The sequence below is a fragment of the Ambystoma mexicanum genome, chromosome 2p, assembly GCF_040938575.1.
Source record: "Ambystoma mexicanum isolate Mex_15411 chromosome 2p, UKY_AmexF1_1, whole genome shotgun sequence".
NCBI classification, from domain to species: domain Eukaryota; kingdom Metazoa; phylum Chordata; class Amphibia; order Caudata; family Ambystomatidae; genus Ambystoma; species Ambystoma mexicanum.
Window position 1 is genome coordinate 1,118,221,772 of NC_090923.1, and position 17,839 is coordinate 1,118,239,610.

At 48.5% G+C, this 17,839-nt stretch overlaps 1 protein-coding gene across 3 annotated transcripts in view; it reads left to right on the forward strand.

Moving 5' to 3' along the window:
• The window catches only part of CCDC88B (coiled-coil domain containing 88B), a 1,445,666-nt gene that overhangs the window by 421,155 nt on the left and 1,006,672 nt on the right, over positions 1-17,839 (forward strand). For all 3 annotated transcript variants that reach the window (XM_069645149.1, XM_069645150.1, XM_069645151.1), the window contains exon 10: positions 532-690. In XM_069645149.1, the coding sequence (XP_069501250.1) occupies positions 532-690 (159 nt within the window). The remainder of the gene's footprint in view (positions 1-531; positions 691-17,839) is intronic.

Here is a 17,839-nt window from a genome sequence, read left to right on the forward strand (position 1 = left end):
CTCACCAAGTGGGGTGAGCGCAACTGATGGGCAATCGGAGGCACATACCCGTACATGCTTGTACTGAAGAACTATTTTTCCAGATAAACATGTTTCAAGTACCAGCATGGTATCTATGGATCTCCCATAGATGTGTCACCTTATAATTCCCATGCTGCTGCCTGGAGAGGTATCCCAGGGTTGTGAATTTGTGGTAAGTCACTTTTCCTCTTGTAGTATCATCTTAATTTTTGTAAACTCTTCATACCTCTGCCACTCCTAACGTGATCTAACAATGGAGAATGCATTCGAAGGTTATGCATCTGAGATCCGAGGAAGATTCCCACTTTGAGGTTCAATTATTTCAAGTAAGAAACTTTTCCTTCACCTGGTCAGATGTTACAATAGTGGTTGTTGGAAGCTTCCTCAGAAAGTTCTCAGTGCTCCTGTTGTGTACTTGAATGTGTTATCTTGAGACTTTATTGACAGTCCTTAATACTGAACTGACATGTTAATGACTGTAACCTGTACTGTTCCCCACTATCCCTGTAGAACCGCCAGCTACTGAGTGACGCCCGCCTTGTTAGGGTGTACCGAGATGAGGTGGACGCTCTGCGTGAAAAGGCAGGCCGTGTGGAGAAATTACAGGGCGAGGTCAAGGCTTACAAGGAGCGTCTACCCAGCCTTGAGATGTACAAGAGCAAGCTAGAGGTGAGATGAAGATGAGAGTGGAAGAGGAGGTAGTGTGGGAATAGGAGGATGTCGGGAGACAAACCTGTCATGAACAGCAAATATGTACCACCAAACAAACTGGGTCTAGCCAAGTCACACTTTTCCTTGACATACAGATCTAACTTGAGCTTTACTAACTCATCAGTAATTAAACTTGTGTCTGGCCCAGGTCATTTTAAATATGTTTGTTGGCTTTTCTTCCACCTCACTTCTGCTTGAGAAAGTTAAATGGGCTTTTTTACTTCTCTATAAGCACATATTGTTTATGATACTCCTGAGTATTTATTCATTTATTTTTTTTAACTTGTTTTTATTAGTTTTCTATACCAATACAACAACAAAAACAAACTGCAATTCCCCCCTCCCCCCCTCAGGGCACTTATGTCCAATTATCCGGGGGGCTTTTATGCTTTGAAAATATCTGATACTTTAATGTTGTGGGGACACCATTGTTCCATAAAGTCTAACTGAAGATATCCGAGGATCCCTTCCCATTGCTTTGCAAACTTGTCTCTCGTGCCCTGGATCGTGTGGGTGACTTTTTCCATCGTTATATGGGCCCATACCTTTTGTAACAATGTGAAAGTCAGTGGGGTGTCTTTATTTTTCCAGTTCCGGGCGATGGTTGACCATGCGGCTATGAGGAGTCCCATGAAGCCTCTCCACTGTGCCTTTTTAATTTTTTTTGCTGTAAGGTCTCTTATTCCGCATAGCCGAACCCCTTCTCCCAACAGTGCCACATCCGGAAACATCTTACCCATCTCTCCCTTTACTTCTTCCCAGAATGGTTTTATCCCTTTACAATCCCACCATATGTGCCTCCATGATCCCACCTCCTCACATCCTCTCCAGCATTTGTTTGACGTTTTGGGGAACATAGTTTGCAGTCTTTCTGGAGTGTAGTGCCATTGAGCAACTATTTTGGTCCACATTTCTCTAGTCTGTGCAGAGCGCGTCATCTTGGGGATTAGTTTCCATAGGTCCTCCCATTGGGTTTGTGTAGGTTCCTCCCCCAACATTCTGCCCCATCTGATCATGTACGACCACTTTATTTCCTCCTCTCGTGAGTTTATGAGTGAATAAAGTGTCGATACCCACTTTTTCACCCCCGTGTTGGAGATAACATAGGTCTCAAATGGAGTGAGGTTCCTCGTTGCCGCTTTGGTAATGTCCGGGGATTTCAGCCAGTGTTTAAGTTGCTCATATCTGTATTTATCTCGTCGGGAGCGTGAAGCAGTTGGGTAGCATGCGTCATGTGACCTGATTTCATTGTCTGTAAACATTTCCCCTATTTTCGTTATTCCCGCCTCTTCCCACTTTTCATATGCCCCATGTTCCATACCTGGTGGGAATTGGGGATTTCGGCAGATGGGTGTGAAGAGGCCCAGCGCCGTGGTCATTATGCCTATCCGTGTTTGGGAGTCCCATGCCTCCAATGTGATCATCATTATTTCGCTTATGCCTTGATTAGGGTGTCTATGTTGTTTCTGTTTCCAGTGTAGTTCCACCAAAGGTGTCCTTGCCACTGCCCGGTCTTGTTTCACCCAGATCGGCTGTGGATCTTCCCCCATCCATTCGCCCAGGACCTTTAATTGCGCCGCCTAATAATACTTCTTGAAGTGGGGGAGCGCCATCCCCCCCTCCCTGGTCGGAGCTGTGAGGGTAGCCCTAGCAATTCTCGGGGTCTTTCCTCTCCAAATAAAAGAGGAAATAGCTTTAGATAGCGTTTTAAAGAAGGTGTGGGGGATGCCCACCGAGAGAGCCTGAAAGTAATATAGAATCTTTCGGAGAATGGTCATCTTCACCGATTGTATTCTGCCCCACCAGGATATTAGTAGTGGATTCCATCTTTCTAGGTCTCTGCGTATGTCTGCTAGGAGTTGCGGGTAGTTCTCCCCATAAAGCTGCTCTATCTTTTGGGTTATACTCCTACGTCCCGTCCCCTTTCCTCCATACTTATGGAACATCTCTCCGTCCTGTGGGACGGGACCGGAGCACTTTGTAAAAAGCATCCACATTTTTTAAAAAAATGTGTCCCTCCTCTCTTTCCTGCGCGGGGCCCGGCACGCGGCCGTAACCCCGCCCACCTTGGCTCCGCCCCACGCATTGCCCATCAGTCCTTTTCTCCGCACGATCGGGGCCGGACGCACTTGCATCCTCGGAAGATTTTCTTCCCTTTTTTCCCTCTCTGGCTCTCGCTAGCATTCGTTTACTAGTCTGTCTATGTCTTTTAAACTAGATTTTCCAGACTGTTCATCGTGTCACCGTCGCTTCGCGAGGGCGGATCCCCATCCTCTTTGTTTAGAGTGTTTGGGTCCAGAACACCGTTGGGACTCCTGTTTTTACTGTGACTCCCTTTTGGTCCGGGCACTTCAACGTCGGTTGGAGCGGTGGGAGGAGGTGTTCGGACAGACTCATCCTTCTCATTTTCAGGCGTTCATCGACGAGAAGAAAAAACGCCCGGTAAGTTCTTTAATTTTCAGAGAACCTCAGCCGGGGGATACCTTCCCGGGCTCCTCTCGAGCCGGGAGGGGCGTTGATCGCTGTGTTACCGGGGTTCGCCCTGAGGTGCCTATCGGGCCTAATAATTCTACCGGAGTTTTCTCCGAGGGTCTCCATAAGGGGCCTGTGATCACCGGAGTACACTCCGAGGCCCCTCCTGTGGGGGCTGTGTGTAGACCCAGTTCTACTGAGTCGTGGGGTACCAGAGCTTGTTCTGAGGCCGCTCTTTCGGCTTCCCTCAAAAACAAAACCGGGGTACGCCCCGAGGTCTTGGCTGGGCTTGAGGTTACCGAACGGATGTTCGAGGCCCGTGCCGATAAGGCTTCTACCGGCCCTAGGTCCGAGGTCCCTCGTACAGAGGCTAAGGATACCAACAGTTCTGAGGGGCCGGGCAAGGCCCTGTCGGTGACAGCGTACCGTTCCCGCTCTTGTGGTGACACCAGATCTGTTGAGGGGGCAAAGAAGAAAGTTTCTTCTTTTATCGGCAGTGCCGAGGCTCTTCCTTTGAAGGCTCAGTTGGCGGTTGGTATGTCGCAGAAACATTCCAGGCCTCATAGTACCGCTCGAATTAGTAAGGCTAGAATTAAGACCCCTGATCCATCGACGGGGACCCCTGCCTCACTTCCTCACATGCCGCAGTTCCCCTCAGATGAGGACAAAATGGCGGCCGTTCCCACCACGACCACAGCAGCCATTTAAGGTACTACCCCTACAACTACGCCATCGGCCCCTGGTGTAGGGTTCGGTCCTTCGGGTGAACCTAAGGTCCCTTGTGCGCATCCTTACCGGCCGGTTTATGATTGGAACGCCCGGATGCCTCTTCCGCACAATGTTTCGTTGTCCGCGGGGGCAGCTCCCTTGATTTATGTGGATACTTCGGCAGAGGGGCCGGTGTGGCACCCTTCCCTGTTACGTCCCTGGATTTGTCCACCTCATGAGAGGCCTCCTCAGGTTCCGAAACAATCTCCTGAGGACGCCTTTTTCGGTAAATTTCAAGCGCTTATGCGCACAGACCCCATGAGGGAATATTTCAAGGGGCTTTTCAAGGAGATATGTCCACCCGCGCCTCCGGCTCCACCCGTTCCGATGGTGGTTCCGCCGGCGCCTCCCTTGCCCATGGTGCCTCCCCCTGCGCTTCCGCCTGTGCCACCATTGTCCCCAGTGGACAAGGCAGTACCTGACACGGCTCAGCAGGATCCAGACCTGTCAGATGACCCTCAAGGCGATCAGGACAACGAGGACCTGCCCCGCTCTACAAGAGCTTTCCATGACCGGGTACTGGACATGATGAGATTCTTAGATGTTCCGGTGCCCGAGGCACCTGCTCCGCAGGAGGGCGTGCTTTCTGGGGCATTCACCTTGTCTCCTTTGGAGCGTACCGGCCTGTTCTTGCAGAAGGACGTTCTGGCCGAGGTCCGAAGAGTTTGGGAAAAGCCACACTAGGGACTTTTTGTAAATAAAAAGATTGACGCGAGGTACAGGCTACATTCCTCGGAAGAAGTGGCCTTGTCGTCTTGTCCGCCTCCCTCCTCCACAGTGGTGGCTGCGGCCACGTTGCAATCCAGACCTGCAGCTTCCTCCTCTGCGACGGCGACTCAGGTCTTGGGAAAGGAGGACAAGCTACTGGACTCCCTAGGGAGGAATATCTTTGCCAATTCGGCCTTGCAGCTCAGGCAGGCCAATGCAGAATTGATTTTGGCGGGAGCTAACATGTGGATGTGGAGAGGTCTGTCGGAGTTTGAGGAGCACATTCCGGTCGAGAAGATGGAGGATTTCAGAGGAGGCCTTTCCGATGCCAGGGTCTTGGCCCAGGATTTCCTGGAGGCTGCGGCTCATCACGTAGACACCTCGGCTCGGGGTCTGATGCTAGGGGTTGATACCTCGCGGCAAGCATGGCTACATGCCACTAAGTTCTCGAAGGAGGTGCAAGACAATGTTCTGGAGCTTCCATTTGATGGTAAGGAGCTTTTTCACTCTTCTACTGATGTAGAGCTCACCAAAACCAAAGACAGCACTCAGACGGCCAAATCATTGTCTGTTCTGGTTAAAGCTCCCTTCAAGGCTCAAAGGCCGTTGTCGCAAGGTCGACCTTCCTCTGGTTTTAGGGTCTTCCTCGACCGCAAAAATCGCAGAGTGGATTTCTCCCGCACCTCAGCCTCCTCATCAGGTTCAGGTGGCACCGCCACAGATAAACCTGCCAAATGAGGGTTTTCCGCGCTCGCACGAGACCCCGGTGGGAGGACGCATTGCGTCTCATTGGGAGGCGTGGCAGACCATCACAGAAGACAGATGGGTCTTGTCAGTCGCTCGAGCGGGCTTCCGCTTACCTTTACCCCCTACCCCACCCCTCAACCCTCCTTTTCAGCTGTCGGGCTCACCCTCCCTCAAGGCCGAGGTTCAGAAACTTCTGCTCCTCAGAGCTGTGGAACCCGTTCCCCTTGGGGAGCGAGGGGAGGGCTTCTACTCCCGGCTGTTTACGGTGCCCAAACCCAACCAGGCTGGCCTGCGCACCATCTTAGACCTTTCTCAGTTCAATCTTTCCCTACCCCAAGAGAAATTCAAGATGATCACGCCCGGCCAGATTCGCTCCTCGTTGCAGGCGGGCGATTGGCTCAGCGTGGTGGATCTTCAGGATGCGTACATGCATATCCTGATTTGGAACCCACACAGGAGATACCTCCGTTTCTCTTTGGGAGAGGAGCGCTTCCAGTTTCGGGTGCTTCCTTTTGGCCTCAGTTCGGCGCCGCGTGTCTTCACGAAGATGATGTCGGTGATCGCGGCCCATCTTCGTCTCCAGGGTATCCATGTGTATCCCTATTTGGACGACTGGCTCCTACGTTGCCCTTGCCCGTTGGCAGCGGCGGGCAACCTCCAGTCTCTCCTTCAGCTCCTGTTCCATCTTGGGCTGTCGGTGAACTGGCGGAAATCCTCCATGACGGTCTCACAGGACCTGACTTTCCTGGGTTTTCGTTGGAACACGATAGACTGCCGAGTGTATCTGACCGGGGACAGAATGGCGGATCTGTTGGCCACGTGTCAGATGTTTACGCAGTCGGAGAGCATGTCAGCCTGGTGGTTCCAGAGGCTTCTGGGTCTAATGGCCTCGTGTGTACTGGCTCTTCCTCTTGCTCGTCTCAAAATGAGACGGACCCAGATGGCTCTTCGGAGTTCCTGGCGTCAGGCTGTGGACCCGGATTCCAAACGGATAATGATTCCGGATTCCATGAGAGTGGACCTGGACTGGTGGTCTTCTCTCAGCAACCTGTCAGTGGGCGTGGGGTTCCAGGACCCAGCCCCCATGGTGACGACCACGACAGACTCCTCCCTTTTCGGGTGGGGTGCGACGTTAGATCTTCTTCAGGTCTCGGACCTCTGGTCACCTCAGGACAAGCTCCTGCACATAAATCAATTGGAGCTTCTGGCGATTTTTCTGGCGCTCAAGGCGTTCAGACCTCTCATTGTCAACAAGGTGGTCCGCATAAGAACGGACAATGCGGTGTCAATGTACTACATAAACAAGCAAGCGGGAACAAAGTCTCCCCCTCTCATGGATCTGTCCATCCAGATTTGGGAGTGGGCCGTGCTTCATGGGGTCTGGCTGCTTGCAGTGCACATCCCGATCCGGCTGAATGTCACCGCGCATGCCCTCAGCCGGCGGACAGTGGTCAGCTACGAGTGGGAGTTGAAGGCAGAGATCCTCTCATGGATTTTCTCACGTTGGGGCACACCGGAGGTGGACCTCTTCGCCACGGCGGTAAACAAGAAGCTTCCTCAGTACGCCTCCAGAGGGGGGCTGGGAGCCTCCTCTCTGGGGGACGCACTCGAGATCCCATGGCACAACATGAGAGCTTACGCCTTCCCGCCTCTTCCTCTGGTTCATCGAGCAATTTGGAAGTTGAAGAGTTCTGTCAATTGTTCTCTTCTACTGATAGCTCTGTGGTGGCCGGCCAGGTTTTGGTTCTCAGAACTTCAACACCTATCGGTGTGTCTGCCGATCAGGTTACCAGTAACTCCCGATCTTCTTCACCAAGGGGAACAGCAGATGTGGCACCCCTACCCACAATCGCTCAACTTGCCGGTATGGTGCCTGAGTTCACGGCTCTAGAGCCTTTGGGTTTGTATGCGGATAACATGCGCACTATCCAGGCAGCCAGGAAACCCTCGACCAGATCCTAATACAAGAGTAAATGGCTCAGGTTCTGTCATTGGTGTTAGGAGAAAGAATTGGACCCGAGGGTGGCGACGATTGACACAGTGCTGTCCTTTGTCTCCTCCCTAGAAGAGTCAGGGGTTCATGCCTTGCGTTGCAGGACTTATCTCTCGGCGATTTCCACCTACCTCTCTACAGACCAGTGTTCTTATTCGTTAACTAACCCGGTGGTGAAGAGACATTTTGCTGGTTTGACACACCTCTAGCCTCCGGTTCGTAGTGTGCACCCGCCTTGGGACCTAAATGTAGTCCTGACGGCGCTGTGCCATAAACCTTTTGAGCCAATGGCTACGGTTGACCTCAAGTACATGTCCTGGAAAGTTTCCTTTCTGGTAGCCGTTACGTCAGCGAGGAGGGTGAGTGAGCTCCAGGCATTGTCGATGGAGCATCCTTTCTTGGTCTTTCACAAGGACAAGGTAGTCCTTCGGACGAACCCAGCTTTCCTACCAAAGGTAGTGACTGAATTCCATCTGAATCAGTCGATTTCCCTTCCGGTCTTTTTTCCGAACCCTGCCTCGGAGGCGGAAAGGGTTCTACACTGCCTGGATGTCCGAAGAGCTCTTAAGTTCTACCTGGACAGGACTGCCGAGCTTCGGAGCTCTTCCCAACTGTTTGTGACCTTCGGTAAACCCCAGGGCAGGCCGGCGTCTAAGGCATCCATTTCCAGATGGATTGCTGCCTGTATCACGGAATCTTTCACCGTCCAAAAGCTGAAACCTCCTAAAGGTATCCATGCACTTCAGGTGCGAGGCAAGGCAGCCACGGTTGCTTTTCAGAAGTATGTTCCCTGGGAGTCCTAGTCCATAGTCCCCTTTCCTCCATACGCCCGCCCACCCGCCGTCCCCTCTAATAAGGTTCCTCTGTTATTGCTAATGGGTCTTTGACCCTGCGATAGAAAAGGACTGATGAGCGATGCGCGGGGCGGAGCCAAGGTGGGCGGGGTTACGGCCACGTGCTGGGCCCCGCGCAGGAAAGAGAGGAGGGACACATTTTTGAAAAAAATGTGGATAATTATTATTATTATTATTATTATTACAAAGTGCTCCGGTCCCATCCCACAGGACGGAGAGATGTCCCATAAGTATGGAGGAAAGGGGACTATGGACTAGGAGTGAGGTGGTCACTACTTATTCCCAGGTATTTTAAGCCCTTCCCGCCCATTTTTAGATTAAGTAGGCTAGCTTCCCTTTCTATCTTTCCCCTATCACCCGCCAGCATTAGAATTTCTGACTTTTTCCTATTAATTTTTAGTCCTGATATGGTCCCGAACGCTTCTAATTCCCTAACCACTGCTGGTAGAGTTGTCTCTGGATCTTCCACGGTTATCAGCATATCGTCTGCATACGCTATTACTTCGTGCTGAGTACCTGCCATTTCAATACCCTTAATGTGGGTAGGCTCCCTCATTTTTATCAAGAAGGGTTCCAAAAAGATAGCGTACAAAAGTGGGGAGAGCGGGCAACCCTGTTTCGTACCCCTGGATATTAGTATCTTGTCGGTGACCTCTCCATTGATGGCCACCCTGCTGGATGGGGAGTTATAGTTCGCCCTGATCCTGGCAATATATTGTTCCCCAAATCCCATGCAGGATAGGACTTTAAATAGCAATGACCATTCTACCCGGTCAAACGCCTTCTCGGCGTCCACTGAGAGTAATAGCGCTGGGGTGTATGTTATGCCTATTTTTTTCCACTAAGTGGATGAGCCTTCTAAGGTTGTTGTGGGTTTGTCTTCCCGTGATGAAGCCTGATTGATATAAATTAATTAGCTTTGGGAGGAGCGGGGATAGCCTTGCCGCTAGGATCTTTGTATATATTTTTGCGTCAAAATTGATCAGGGAAATTGGCCTGTATGCCTCAGGGAGTGTCGGGTCCTTCCCTGCTTTATGAAAGACTAACACCTTCGCCTCATTCATTGTGGGAGTCACGTTACCGCTATCTTTGAATGAATTTAGGAGCCTAGTGAGAGCTGGGATTATCTGATCTGCGTACTTTTTATAGAAAGGGGCTGTGAAGCCGTCTGGGCCGGGTGCTTTATTTACTGGGAGTTCTGTTATTGCATTTTTAACTTCCTCTTCCCTGATTGGATTCTCTAGGGCTTGTCTATCTTCTTCTGAGATTCACGGGATGGGGAGGGCTTTTAGATATTTGTCCTGTGCTTCTACATCTGGGAGGTCCGAAGTGTATAGATTTTGGTAGTATTCTCTAAACGACTCTCCCATCTCTTGTGTTCACGTCTGTAATTCCTCTTTAGAGTTTCGTATGGCCTTAATCGTTATTTCTTTCTGCTTTGAGCGGAGTTGTCCCGCTAGAAGTCTGTCAGCCTTGTTTGCTTTTATGTAAAATCTCTGCCTGAGGTAGAGTAAGTTCCTTTCTGCTCCTTTTGTGCGCAGCATCTCCAGTTGGCCCTGTGAGTGTTTCAGCGCTTTCTTTAATGCCTTAGTGGGGTGGGACAGGATTTTCTTGTGCAACTCTGTTATAGACTTTTCCAGTTCCTTTTCCCACATATATCTTTGTTTTTTTTATTTTATTTTTTTTATTTTTATTTGTTATAGCTGGTAAACCAACTTTTCAAATCTTACATACATTTTCATAGAACATAATGAAAGCATCTACACTTGGAAATTACTTGAACCCAGTTGTGCACAATTGAGACAACAGAATATACACCCTTCTTCCAGCTTACATTACACATGTCAATCACTAGTTCACTTTGATTCAATTTATACAATTTTCGTTTCAGGAAAAATTATATTTAGAAATTGCACAATTGCAATCTGTATAGTTATTCTTGGATTAGAGAATAGGCGATTCCATATTTGTGTGTAACCTGTGCCACTCTGAACCAATAATTTTTCCCCAAAGCACTTCACTCTTATATCATGTAATGCAGGGCACTCAATTATAAAATGTTGTAGCGTTTCTCTTTGTGCTTTAATTTTGCAGTGACGACAGAAATTCTGTTCCTTTAATATTACTTTTCTTCTAAACAAGATCTCATTTGTTTCATACTGATTTAATCTAAATCTTAGATATTTCTGTCGGCATGCATGTGACGGGAATTTCAACAGGTATTCAGCTATTACTCCATACCTTTTGGTGCCAAATGTATCGGGATCGAAGTCTTTGAGTTTTGTACAGAGTTCCAAATTGCTGATCCAGTCAGCTTGATAAATTTTATTTTTGGCACGATCAGGATTTGTCAAAAGAAGCTCAATCGATACCGAGGCATCAGAAGCCGCATTTAGAGTGTGATTTCTCCACTTCGTTGACATACCATTTTTTGCTGTTAATAGATTTTGGGCTAATACATTCAAAAAGGTAGGCCTCCCTAACCCATCCAGCATATTCCGTAGAAGAGCACACTGCTTCCATAATGCATGGGCATATAGAGAGACCAATCCCAATTCAAATCGCAATATGGCCAATGGTGTTCCAGAAGAGAGTGATACAACAGTTTTCCAAAATCTAGCTTCGATGCTGTCCCAAAACTTACGATTTTGTGGTACCGAGGCCTCCACACCATATAGCAAAATTGGTATTACCTTGGACTTATAAAAGGACACAATATGTTTCACTGTAAACTTGCCATATCTTCTTAGGAGAATTTTTGATTGAGATATCAAGGCATTCAGCTTAACCCTCATTTCAGTGGTAATAGTGCTTAGGGTTTTCTTGTGCTCAATATATACTCCAAGATATTTATATTTCACAACTTTGGTTAATACGCAATTTTGAAGGGACCATTCAAGATTATATTTTTTGGAGACATTGTTATTGCAGACTAGTATTTGGGATTTGGCTGTGTTAATCACAAGATTATTTGTTATTGCATATGAACCCAATTGGTTTAGCATATTTTGTAGGCCGACGGGTGTACGGGACAACAATACCAAATCATCTGCATATAGTAAATATGCAACCTTTTGAGATCCTATGCGAGGCGCATCTACTACACAATTCATTAGGACAGGTCCTAAATCAAGGATAAAGAAATTAAATAGGAATGAAGCAAGAGCACATCCCTGCTTCACCCCTCTATGTGTGAAGATGGCTGGTGATAATTTTCCATCCATATTCAGTTTAACTCGCATAGACGTGGTGGTATGTAATAACATCACTAAATTTACTAGGGATGTTGGGCACCGATGTAGTCTGTTTTTCCTTCGTAAGTTTCAGTGCTATGATCTTCCCTCGCATGACTGCTTTAAAAGCGTCCCAGATTGTGCCCATGGAGACTTCCCCGGTATCATTTTGCGCAAAATATTCTTCTATCATTACTTTTATGGTTTCCCCTGTTATCCGGTCTTGGATTACGTCCAGGGGTACTCTCCACCTCCACAGGTTATTTGTTTTCCCCGGTAGGATTAGGTCGAGCCAAAGCGGTGCATGGTCTGAGAGCGCTATCGCTCCCAGTTCTATCCCTTGTATCTTTCCCAACAGACCCACTAATGCCCAGAAGTAATCTATTCTTGACATAGAATTGTGAACGTGTGAGAAGTAAGTATACCCCTGCTGTTCCCCCTTCAGTTCCCTCCACACATCGTTAAGGGCCATGTGATCCATCTGTTGTCTGAGGCGTTTAGATGGAGCGCCCTGGCCCTGTGCGTTACCTGCGCTTCTATCTAGTAATGGATTCCAAGCCATGTTGAGATCGCCTCCCGGTATCACCTCCCCCCTAGCAAAGCTTTCTAGTTTCCCCAATGCATCTCTGAGGAAGCCGTCTTGTCCCAGATTTGGTGCATATATCGATGTGAAGGTAATGCAATATCCTTTAACCTCTGCATTAGCAAATGCATATCTCCCTTCTTTATCCGTACATGTGTCCACCAGGTTGGCCTCACTCCCATCCCGTATCGCTATCAGCACCCCCCCTTTTTTCTCTGTTGAGGTTGCTTGTGCCCAGATATTATACCCTCTAACGCGTGTTTTCTGCTTGTCCCTTGTCCTGATATGGGTTTCTTGGAGCAGTAGTACATCTGCCTTCTCCCTTTTAAGCTGCTTCTCCAGTTTCACCCTTTTCGTCGGATGGTTCATGCCTCTAATGTTATAACTTAAGATACATATCTTCCCCATTTTTTACGTGTTCGTGTAGAACTTTCGAGTCCCCTTGGTTGCCCGGTAAGGATAATTCCTGCCCCTCTCCCTCCCCTCCCCTCCCCATTGACTGTCCCCCCCAACCAAAAACATTAAACCGAACAACTTGCCCCCGAGTTGGGCGAGGGTTCCTATTGTCGCTATGGCGTTGCACCCGTCGCTCCCTGCCCATCTTACCCTCGGGGTAGATTTTGTAGGGAATCCTAAAACCCACATTTCCGTTCTTTCTTACCCGATTCCAAGCCGGTGGGTCCTTCCCGGACCGCCATCACCATGTAGTAAGTGGCTGATCTTATCTCTCCGCTCCCACTCCACGGGAGCTATGAGTTGGCCTCACGCATTATTCTGTCCATTAAAGTTCTTTAAATATCGATTCCGTCATCGCTGTTTCATATGGCCCTCCCTTCCTGCGTTTGTCCTTCTCTGTCTAACCGTGTTCAGCCTCTCGGCTTTCTCGATTGGTCTCCCCTTGAATTAGCTTCCTCCGCATCCACTTCCTCTTCCTGTAGTCCCATCATGCTGAGGCCTTCTTCCGATGTGGTAACCCTTCTCTGCTTCCCTTCCCAGGTGAATACCAGCCCAAAAGGGAAGGGCCACTTGTAGCGGATTTGTTTCGCCACCAGCGCCTTGACCAAAAGGGCCATAGCTCTTCTTTTTTGTAGGGTCACCAGCGCAAGATCTTGATATAACTGTATATCTTGTCCATTCATTCTGATATGCTCCATTTCTCTTGCCCTCCTCAATATCTGTTCTTTCTGTGGGTACGAAGAGAGAGCCGCCAGGACATCCCTTGGTCTTTCTCCCGGTGCACCTGTCCTTTTTGGTCCTACCCTATGGACTCTGTCTATCCCAATTTCCTCTGTCTCCTGAGCGCCCAGGACATCTCTAAAAACGGCATGGCTACCTCCAAACTCGTAATGAGGCCCAATGTCTTCCATTGAGTGGAGGTTCATGGCCCAATTGCTGATAGACACAGAAAGATGAACAACAGAATGCCCCCTCAAACTTGGTGACCATTTTACCCGGGGAGAAAAAGGCAGGAGCCCAGAACCAGAAGGTGGAAAAAGTGTATCTGCATCAGTCAATGTTTGCTCCGACGTAGCTGAGATACTATAACCAGAAAATTGCCAGAATCCTACCATGACCGAAACTGTGAAAGTTGAGGTGCTGTGAGCAATGGCCTGCCGTGGGTGTGGTTTGGTCTTGAATACTGTAACAGCAGTGGTTCTCTATGGGGTAACCTGGGGACCAGGGCCTCCTGATGCTGCAGGCCTTTTTTGGCCTTTGTGAGTTTGCCCGGTGAGCAGAGGGGGGAAGACCTCTGAACGAGGTCCGGCATGAGGCCAGATGTCTGCGGAAACAGGGTACACGATACAAGCCCGGATAGGAACCAAAGTCCCTTTGGGCCAGAGTCCCGTACTAGTATCACACAATTCCGCTTCCGGTATAGGTCTCCTCAGAGACCTAAGGGCGTACCCCAGTAGTGTAGTGGCTAGCCGCAGCAGGCCCCAAAGGGCTAAATCCTGGGAGAGTGTCACCTGGGCAGAGCACCAAGGTAAAAAGAGCTGTACTCACAGGAGCTCATTTTGCTCCCAGATGTAAGTTAACAGGGGGTCCTGCTACATTTGCACTGAGATGTAGCCATGTACCCATCGCCAAATGTTCATCATTTGCACTGCGAGGTGCAAGTATAAAGGACAAAAGGCGGCGTACAAGCGTGTATGCTGCCTTTTGCCCTTCACATTTGCACTCCATAGTGCAAAGTGAGTAAACGCTGGCTGGCATGAAAATGCATGTTGGCGTAGATGCTGAAGCATTTGGATGGCGGAGAGGAAGGGAGTGGCAGAGACGCAAGTTAACATCCGCCCCTCTTCTCCACCATACACATGCTTGAAAATGAGCTGTGGCGTGAATGTAAGGCCGTAAGTCCTTACTGAAGGCTTTTACGCCTAACATTCACGTTATGGCTCTCATGCACGTGAGCGCCCTAGCCAAGAACCCCAAACAGCCTGGCTCAGAATCTCCACCCTTTGCAAAAGCAAACCCTGCATCTTGCCACAGGACGTCCAGACTGTAGTGCAGGCCCTTGTTGTCTCGCACATCGATGGGGGAAATGCCTTCCTGATGGGACTCACAGCTGTTCACTTGGCTCCCTGTTAGGCAAGATTTGGTGCAGTACCCTTTGGGTGCACTACAGCAACCTTGACCTCCTGGCAATAGGAACCCAGCCTCTGGTATAAGTCTGTACTACACAGGTTGGTAATATGGCTGAGCAGCCAAGCTTATCTCAAGAGGTCAATGTGAGCAGTAGGGGAGTTAAACAGAGATTCACAGTGATAAGTATCCAAATAAACAACACTTACACTCAAGGTTTCTTGATTAAACAATTATTAATTAAATTAACAGTCAATTTGAATAAGCCTTCTTCAGAAGGGGTAATATAATAGTAACACACAAATACACTCCAAAATACACACTCTTAGTTTCTCTAAATCAGAAAGTACCCATTTGGGATGGCACACAGACACTTCCTACACCCTCAGGTAACTTAAATAGCTAGGACACTTTGGACATGAATATATTACTGGTACATTTAGAGCAATACTGAAGTTGGTGTCAAAGAAAAGGGTTTCAGAATAAGACAAGCGATCACACAAATATTCTGAAGCAGGTAAGTACTTTTGAACCCCCAATCCAAAGTAAGTTAACCCTTTCCTGGAAGGAAGGTGAAAACCCACAATCAGAGGAGAGACGAGTCATTCAGTGAGCCAGATCAGCCAATGTCAATTGGGCAAATGTCTAGGTGAGCTGAAGCACTTCTTGCAGGTAAGTAAAAGTATTGCACAATTTTCAGAAGTCTTTGTAGAAAAAGTAGAATCAATGTAGGCCCACATGCTTGGAGGCTTGTGAGAAGTAGAAGATGCAAGCAACTCTTCAGGAGCAACCAAGACAAGTCTGAACTGAGAACAAGTAAGGCTACAAGACAAGAGGTAAGTTCTCTTAGACTGTATAGTACATTTGGTTAGAAGAAATGGTTCCAGCTGGCTTCTGTTCCTGTACAGCTCTGCAGATCCTGGTGCTCCTGGGACTCAGTGGTGTGGACAAGAGGGAGGACAGGACGTCTGGGGAATCCTGCACTGCAATGGGACGGTCAGCGGCAGCAATGGGCAAACTTTAATTCAGAGGCACTTCAGCGTTTCAGCTCCTTGCGCCTAATAGCAAATAGCAACACTGCGGTTCTAGGATACCACTTCAGACTTTCATTGCTTCTGGGATCCAGAACTCTGTTGAAGGGGCTCAGGCTTGGTCAGTCCGGCATCAGGGAAGTCCAGAGGATCTTCCTAGCACTCGGGTCTGACTTAAAAGTGATGCACTCTGTTTGGTGTTCCTCTCCCTGGCACTTCGGTACCAGCAGGAGCAGCAGTGGAAGTACAGCCAGCTCAGAGAGGATGTCCAAACGAGTTCACTTTGGAGTTGATTGATCCCACCAACTCAAGGGGCCAAGTTGTCCTTGCAGGGCTTCTCTAGTCGAGGCAAATTCAGAGCTTCGGCACTGCAGCAGGGCTTCACCGGGCAAATCAACGGTCCAGCAGGCATCTCTTCCAAGTTCTTCTTCGGATTCGTATGTCCAGTTGTCGACTCTGTCTTCCAAGCCAAAAAGCCTTGCCTTGTGCAGGTTTCTCCCATTCATTCCAGCCTAGCTGTCAATCACACAGCATGGTGGATGATGCCTTCCTGCAACCAAGGAGATTAAGCACCTCCCTCACTTCCTGCCCCTGCCAGAGATACTGGAGCCAGAGGCGGGCTTCAGCAGTGAATCCCGCCAAAGACAAAACGAACAAAGGGACCAAACCTGGTTTGGCACGCAGAGTAAATCTCAAAAAAGGAAATTTCCAGCAAGAAATGGCGATAAAAGAAGACCGGGCCATTTTTGACAAAATGGGCATCAATTAGTGCTTTACTGCAGCTGCGAACGCAGCCGCTGTAAAAACTCCCAATGGTAGTTAAAAGTAAACCACTGCCACCAGCCATTCATTGTAAACAGGGCAACATAAAAATGTTACATGAAAAACTAGACAAAGGGGATACAAGGTAACCCTGGCAGCCTCCAGCACCCTATTGTAAGATACTGTGTGCTGGGTCTAGAAAGTTACAAACGTAAGTAAAGTCAATTTCACTTTACTGCTCTTGGAAACAGTAGTTTAACCAAGAGAAGGTATTTAAACCTTTGGGAAACCTGAAAGACTTCCCTGTGTCACTGCACTGAAGGTGCTGTGTGTCACAATGTAAAAAGAAGATGCCTATGGAGTTTGTCAGACTCCAAAACCAAAAGAAACACAGAGTTCAAATCACAGAAAAATACATGAGAGAGTGGGGAAAAAGGTCTCACTCTCTCCAGGTAAAAAATTAAAAAGTCCTAGAGTCCAACAAAAGTGCTTCAGGGCTCTAAAGTAGAGAGGAATTAGCACATTTCTGAGAATTCTTCCCAACACTCCCCTAAAAGCAGTCTACTATGCTGCAGCATGTCTCATTATGGGTGTATGGAAATTTGACTGACTTGCCCCCGTCCTACGTGAAGTACGTTGGCTTCTTCTCCAGATTCAGGCTACTGTTCAAGATTGCATGTATCGTATACTAAGCAGTCATGAGTAGCACACCACCGTACCTTGTGGCTAAGCGCCACAAACCTGATGGCACAAGCTCCTTGCAGAGCAAATCGGTCAGCCGCTTGAATCACAACTCGTAAGCAAATTGAGGACCCATAAATAATCCTAATTTTGTCACTCACCCACCATCGGGAACTCAATCCCGATGTTGGCATGGAATGCCCCCACAATTCTCCAGTTTCACAAATCTTTCAAATCATGGCTTTTTCAACAACACCTGACCAAGGACTAATTCCAATGGACGCACATACCGATGCACAGACCTCAACTCATAGTACTGCAGTATTGTTAAAAGATGTCAGCCCAAATGCTGGTCACCCACACTCAGTACAGTGCTCTGCTGCTCTCAAGCTAGGTCTGTGCTTAAAACAATCAAATGATGAATAAAATAAATGATCGGATAGCCACTGCCTGTTTGAATGGTGCAGATCCTTACCACTGGTTGACCGTGGCGAGCTTCCAGTCCAAATCCTGGATAAAAGGAGAACTCCTGCAGCCCTTCCACAGATCATCGTTGGAGTCAAGACCTCTATGAAGAAGTGCAAACATTAATGACCCGAGGATAACCTTTGCAGCTAACCAGCACCAACTCCAGTGAAGTCCCGGTGAAGCCCTGCACCTCTACTTGATCTGGAGAAGATCCTCATCAGTGG